This window comes from Sinocyclocheilus anshuiensis, unplaced genomic scaffold (genome assembly GCF_001515605.1).
Source record: "Sinocyclocheilus anshuiensis isolate Anshui unplaced genomic scaffold, SAMN03320099.WGS_v1.1 scaffold863, whole genome shotgun sequence".
Lineage (NCBI taxonomy): Eukaryota > Metazoa > Chordata > Actinopteri > Cypriniformes > Cyprinidae > Sinocyclocheilus > Sinocyclocheilus anshuiensis.
In genome coordinates, this window is record NW_015547725.1 from 743,474 (window position 1) to 750,443 (window position 6,970).

A 6,970-nucleotide genomic window follows, 5' to 3' on the forward strand; every position below is an offset into this window, starting at 1 on the left:
CTTTTTTTTTTTTTTTTTTTTTGCAGAATGTCTGACATGAACGAAGAAAGTCCTAAATAGGCGTCAAAGCAGTCTTTGGTGTTTTTCTTTGGATATTATAAATATCGGTACTGTACAAGTTTTAAGGGCAAACGCTGTCTAAAATTGTCTCGTTTTCTTTGTTTAAAGCTTTTCCACCGAAGTTTTTTTTTCCTTTTTTTCCCATAATGCAGCCACTACTCCATCATGCTTTGGTACAAGTGCTGGAGGAGGAGGAGTTGGCCGAGTTGGAGCTGCAGTCATCCAGCCACTTATCGAGGCTCCGTCGACGCGCGTTCATGAAGAAATTGCTGACGGTGGTGAGCTCCAGGCCCAGCTGCTGAGAGATGGTGATTTGTAACTCTTTGGATGGGCGCTTGTTCTCTTTGAATATTGCATGTAAAGTCCGACGCTGGACATCAGTGAAGACCAGCCGGGACTTCTTGGAGATGCTCCCTCGCTCGCTTTTACCATGCTCCTGCTCCTTTCTCTTGCATGCTGAAAGAACAAAAGGTTGACATAAAAAAGTCAGACATAATTGCCTAACGACACAGACTCATATGTCATGACACGGTGTGAGTTTTTGGAAACACTTTATTTTACAGTGTCCTTGTTACATATTGCATGCACTTACTATAGTATTAAAAGGTAAGTTATGCATAATTACATGCAACTAACCCTAAACCAAACCCTATTCCTAACCCTAACCCTAGAGTAAGTACATATTGTCAATTAATATTACTCTGTACTTAAACATATACTTACAATATAACAAGTACATCTGAAAATAAAGTGTAACTGATTTACTGAAATGGTTCTTAAAGTAAATCAGTCAAAAACATGGAATAGACAAAACAAAACAGAAACACTGATGCTTTTTGGAGGGTTTTGTATTGTCATTTTCATGTTCACTAAAAAATGCTGGGTTGTTTCAACCCAATTTTGGGTCAAATATGGACTAACCCAACTGTTTGGTTAAAAAGCTAATTTAAAAATGTAACCAAAATTTAACCCAACAGTTGGGTTAGTCCATATTTCACTCAAAATTGGGTTGAAACAACCCAGCATTTTTAGAGTGTATATGAATAAAATCTCTGGAACTGTCCATGGTGCTTAAATACAACCACATGCATTGCAGATACACTATCACAACCAATATGATCACTTACTGCCAATGAAAAAACAAATAAACAAAAAAACACTTGTTTAAAGAAACTAAGCAGTCATTTTGAATAAAAAGGCCTACTGATGTTTTCTGTCTTTGTGCGCGTAAAATCCTAGTGGGCGGCATAACTGTTATTTAGGAAACCACAAGGGGGTGCTAAAAGACTGTGCGAAACCGCTTAAAAAGCATGTAGGGCCTATTTACTTGAACCGTCACACGCACACACGCGCGAACGAACATTTGGTCTACAGGCAATATTTCTTAAATAAATTTGTCATTAAAATGTAAATCACAGTTCTGCCTCTCAGTTCTATATCGTTCATTCACATCGACTTTTTTACATGCAGTAGCTTAGACAAGAAAAACTCATTTGAATATTTGATATTCATATGTTTTAAAATATTATTCAAATATTTATATTATTTAAATCCATTTTTAAATAAATATCCTAACAGTTTGTATTCGCCTATAGTGTATATCTTTATGATACAAAGAGGTATAACGTGAATAAACTAATGTAGAGTCTAGTCGTGTAAAAGAAGAACAAAACTATGCACGCGGGGTTTGAAACTTTGGGTAAATATTAACAAAAAGCAAATGAGTTTGCTATCATGTGTCATAAATCAAAACTGTGGCCATGCACAAGGCCACTTGGACGAGACCCACGCAGACTGCCAGGGAAATAACTGCGAACCTCTTTATCCTTCAGTACATTTGATCATCACATATAGGTGCTGTTTGTCTGCAAATCATTAGACAGGCGCCAGATAAGTCGGTCACTCATTTCACAGTGGCTTCAGCAACAAAACAGAACCATATACGCTCAGGCCAAAAAAGACGTTAGCAAACATTATTTAGGCTAACATATAATCATAGCATATGTAGCATAGCCTATGCAATTATAATAAAAGATGAGAAGTTCGGATTACGTATGCTATATATGGTATATGAATAGATATGAAATATATTCCGTTTCGTTATACTCCTATTTAGATGTACATCAACTACTGGTCTGTTACGCATTTTAGGATTTAATGATAATTTATTATTATTATAGTTATTGATTTAAAGTTAGTTATGGTGTTTAGCGAAGCCGCATGCACATTTGGGTTCAGATATAGTTTGAAAAGACTATATATAGCTACCTGAATAAAATGCTCTTGGCTTTTAGATGAATGTTTAGATCGTAAAATTAGACAATTTGTAATATATTATTTGATATACTTCCGTATTGATTCTTTGGCCAACTATTTTTTTATAAGAATACATTAATTTCTTTAAGACACAGAAATTATTACAGCAATTCAGTTTAGGTAAAGTTATTCCAAAAATAATGCCGATCGCAAAATTATTAACGACTATCAACGAAAAGCTTAAAGAATGTCATTTTGTTAAAATCAATGCTATTTTCATTTATTATCTTATTACAAAATTACGCAAATTCTAATTATTTAGGTATGAATAAAAAATATTGCATGTCAGTTTTCTGTTTCTTTTTCTAGTTTCACTTTTTCTAATAAAACTAGACTAGGATCACTTTTTAAAAAACAATATACTAAGTCCTCATCACAAGCAAACATATGCTAAAATATAAATATAAAGAGTTGAGGCAAAATACAGTTGAATATAGAAGCGTGAATGACAAATTCACGGCATAAAAATCACAAGTGTGTAAAAGAGCAGTGATGTGAAAGACTGCTGAATGGTCTACTGTCTTACATTACTAAGGAAAAGGAGAAGGGAACTGAATTTGAATAATCAATATACCAATTCTATATTTACCTCTCAGTAGGCCGATCACATACCCTCAACCATGTGTACTCAATCAATAATATACATCAGTGTCTGGAACCTTCACTAATTTCAATATAACTTCAATATAACAGGGGGAAGTCGTGGCCTAATGGTTAGAGAGTCGGACCCAAAGGTTGCGAGTTCGAGTCTCGTACCGGCAGGGATTGTAGGTGGGGGGAGTGAATAGTGAATGCTCTCGTCCACCTTCAATACCATGACTGAGGTGCCCTTGAGCAAGGCACCGAACCCCCGACTGCTCCCCGGGCGCCGCAGCATAAATGGCTGCCCACTGCTCCGGGTGTGTGTTCACTGTGTGTGTGTGTTCACTGCTGTGTGTGTGCACTTAGGATGGGTTAAATGCAGAGCACTAATTCCGAGTATGGGTAACCATACTTGGCCACGTGTCACTTAACTTTAACGGAATAAGAAAATAATCGCACTAAACCAAAAGAAACTAAATCTAACTGTAATGTAATTAGAAGTAATAATAATAATAATAATAATGCAAGAACAGATTAAACAGATGTTTTTTTTATAGCTTATTTCGACCAAAAGAAAAACAAATATACAACATATGAAAATACATTATGTGAATGTAAACATGTAAACAGAAACGTGAGGAAATAAAATGGTATGATGTAAATTCATATTTTGACCTTTACTATGAATGATACAAAAACGTGGAGCAAAAATCCATAACAGAGCAAGGCCGAATCTGAATCAAACAAAACCAAACAAACACCAGCCCAGCATCAGTGTACATATCGCATATGACTGCATAATACCCTGACATTGATATTAATAATAAAAACGAAACTTCGATACAGAGAAAAGAAATCGAGCGTAAGAGAGTAAAACAAAGAGTAAACGAATCAGTAGGCTATGTACAAAATCGAAGACAATGACACATAAAGAGAGAGCGTATGTACAATAGACAAAAAAGATTTTGCCATGAAAAGTATTTTCAGGAAAGAACATTTTGTTTCAAAGTATTTTCCCCATCATGTGCATAAATGAATTACTATGATATTTGTAATGACATTTATGATGAAGTGGTGCAAAAAAAGAGAGACACTCGCATTTGAGATGCTTTCTCTTTTTGTTCACTGCTGATTTTGAACGGATAAGTGGCCCCCAAAGCCGCCCGCCAATTGATTCTAATTCTCGTGAGGCAAATTAATGGAGCCTCAATCAGTTAATTAAGAAAACCTACACAGAGAACACGTCACTGGAGCTGGACAACAGATGAAGAGATCCAACAATGAGAAGACTGAAGAAATAAAACATGTCCCTTTCTTACAAACCCAAACACACACTGCGACACGTTTTCAGAGCCCATTTCAGTAGTGCGCACACATCGAACACGTTACGCACACTAGTTCAAAAACAAAAGATATCCACGAGACATGTGACTGGGTTTGGCCAAAACATGCAGTAGGCTAATGTTTCAAAAATAAAAAAGTCGATCAGTGGTCATAAACGTATTGCAAAGACAAGTGGACACTGGGACACTGCGTCCGTTTTCACGTAGATACAATGGGACTGTGGCCACCGAGGCTTCGAGACATTTCTGATCAAACTATTTCTGTTTGCCCCGCAGGCTGCATGTAAAATCACCATCAAATAGCCCAAAACAAACTAGCAAAACAAAACAAATCCATTGCGCTGGATAACCTTACCTAGGCGGTCAATATTATACATCGAGAAAGCTACCTCAAGTTTGAAGGTATCAGTAAAAATTAAAGTAGCACAACAAGCACGGAATAAAATCACACAACCTAAAAAGTAAGCTAAGTAGGAAACCTCCAAAAAGCGTCGCAAAACCGAAGAATGCTGGTCACTCGTGAATTACTTTTGAAGGAAATTAAATGAGAGTGATTTACTGAGGATAAGAGAAGTGTATTACCTATTGTTCTCTCACCTGCGAGCCTGAGCGCGGACATTCTCTGGAACTCAGGCTCCTGCAACCATTTCCACATCCTGCGGAAGGTTTCCCGGCCAGACTTAAGTTTGCTCCAGGGCTTAGGGTTCCGGAGCAGGTCCGAAAGCGTCCCTTGCGAGCGGCACAGTACCCTCTGGGCGAAGATAGCCTGCGGGATGCTGTATCTTTTCAGTTCCGTGGTGATCCTCTGTGCCACTTCTTTGGTATTGACCTCTTCCATCTGTCCCGAACTGCTGCCGTTGTTGAGCTGCGATCCGGGCGCGGATGAGTGGTTCTGCTCCCGAGTGGAGCCCAGCACCTGCCCGTGGCCCTGGACGTTGAGATGGGTGTGCGGATGATGGTGGATGCCGTTGATCTGCACCATGCTCGCCGAAGAAGCGCTCATGTGCTGCTCCCCGCATCGAGCCAACATCGCGGGGTGGTGTGCCTCGAATCCGTTGGGTGTGAGCATCTTCTCGGCGGGCATGGTGGCTCCGGGGGGCGCGTAGGGCGCACTTCTTTGGTATTGACCTCTTCCATCTGTCCCGAACTGCTGCCGTTGTTGAGCTGCGATCCGGGCGCGGATGAGTGGTTCTGCTCCCGAGTGGAGCCCAGCACCTGCCCGTGGCCCTGGACGTTGAGATGGGTGTGCGGATGATGGTGGATGCCGTTGATCTGCACCATGCTCGCCGAAGAAGCGCTCATGTGCTGCTCCCCGCATCGAGCCAACATCGCGGGGTGGTGTGCCTCGAATCCGTTGGGTGTGAGCATCTTCTCGGCGGGCATGGTGGCTCCGGGGTGCGCGTAGGGCGGCAGCCCCTGCTGGGAGTTGTGAATGCCGCTCAGTCCGGATCCAGACAGCGGCGATAGGCTCTGTCCCATGCTGGCCACATCCTTGTGGTAGGGAGAGTAGAGGTTGTTAATCGGGGCCAGACCCCTATCGTCCCTCATCAAGGTGAAGCTCCCGCTGACGTTCCCCGGGATCCTTTGGTGCGGGTGATGATGGTGGTGGTGGTGATGATGGTGGTGCGGGAATTTGTCGGAGACGGTGGAGATGGGCGGTAAGGGCTGCAGCGGGGTGAGGGTGGTGTAAGAGCTGCTCATGCTCATCCCGGGGGGAGCGTCGCACGCCATGCTCATGGCCGGGTGCAGGTGCGTGGCGAGCCCGGGGTGCTCCGGGGGCCGGTGGTGATGATAGTCGCCGCTGTCCAGGATTGATGCCATGCCCATGGAGCGCGCATGGGCTGACAGACTGCTCCGATGGCTCCTGTCTCCGGTCATGAAATCCGCCGCGCTTAGGACCGGTTCATGGCTCACTCCGTGCAGATCGCCAATGTTCTCCATCGACAGCTGGGCGTTCATTATACGTGCAAGCGTGTGGACAAATCATCTATCTGATATAGCGGAGCAGTGTACACAGAATTGCTCTCATTGGAAAAGTTCTGTTGTTATCTTGATTAATTTTCTTTGCGTTCTTTTCTGATTTTTTTTCTTTCCTTTTTCGGTTTTATAAAGTTTTGTATTTTTTTTGAAATGTTATGGCCCCCGTCCCTTCAGTAGTGCATGGTGTCGGTGTGCTCGCGTCCTTCGCCATCTCTTGCCATGTCTGCTGTTGATTCGCACACTGCTCCGTGCTGCGGCTGCCGCTCCGCTTGGCCGCGCATGCGCGCTGATCGCGGCTCCTTGGACGTCACATATTAAGGAAGTTGCACCCCAATTGCTATTAAATAGGAATGCCTCCTCCTGGATGTATAGCATAACCAACCTCACACAACTGTTATACCGAGAAAATAATAATAATAATAATAAATAAAATTGAATGAATCGAATGGAATAAAGTGTTATGCTGATTTATTAGAACAGGCAGATGACCATATTAAGTCTCATTATCGGCGTGAATAATTCATGAATAAATGCAATTAGTTTGGCAGAACCTCCTTAATGCGATGGGTGTAAAAACAAACTTCCGGGTTCACCTGGGGGCTTCTGCTTGCATTAATATGCATGTAAATTATAGTTCTTGCTCCAAACTTCAGAGAAATGTTTACATACATGCACATATGACTGCACAT

At 41.7% G+C, this 6,970-nt stretch overlaps 1 protein-coding gene across 3 annotated transcripts; it reads right to left on the reverse strand.

The window, feature by feature from the left end:
- Positions 1 to 8: 8 nt before the first annotated feature.
- On the reverse strand, positions 9 to 6,493 carry LOC107704258 (hepatocyte nuclear factor 6-like). 3 transcript variants are annotated; one of them, XM_016507141.1, is made up of 3 exons: positions 5,517 to 6,493; positions 4,899 to 5,217; positions 9 to 516 (listed from the first exon to the last, which is right to left on the reverse strand). In XM_016507141.1, the coding sequence occupies exons 1-3, from the start codon at positions 6,258 to 6,260 to the stop codon at positions 224 to 226; spliced, it is 1,356 nt and encodes a 451-aa protein (XP_016362627.1). In that variant the 5' UTR covers positions 6,261 to 6,493; the 3' UTR covers positions 9 to 223. The 3 variants fall into 3 exon arrangements, with proteins under 3 accessions (XP_016362627.1, XP_016362626.1, XP_016362625.1); XM_016507140.1 differs by having other exon boundaries at positions 4,899 to 5,130; positions 5,430 to 6,493; XM_016507139.1 differs by having other exon boundaries at positions 4,884 to 5,130; positions 5,430 to 6,493.
- Positions 6,494 to 6,970: the final 477 nt, after the last annotated feature.

Excerpts from the sequence above, each read along its gene's own strand:
- LOC107704258 (XM_016507139.1), bottom strand. The coding sequence starts at position 6,260 with ATGAACGCCCAGCTGTCGATGGAGAACATTGGCGATCTGCACGGAGTG. Across the intron at positions 5,131-5,429 it reads GTTCGGGACAGATGGAAGAG|GTCAATACCAAAGAAGTGGC; the intron begins GTCAATACCAAA and ends CAGATGGAAGAG. Across the intron at positions 517-4,883 it reads CGCAGGTGAGAGAACAATAG|CATGCAAGAGAAAGGAGCAG; the intron begins GTAATACACTTC and ends TTGTTCTTTCAG.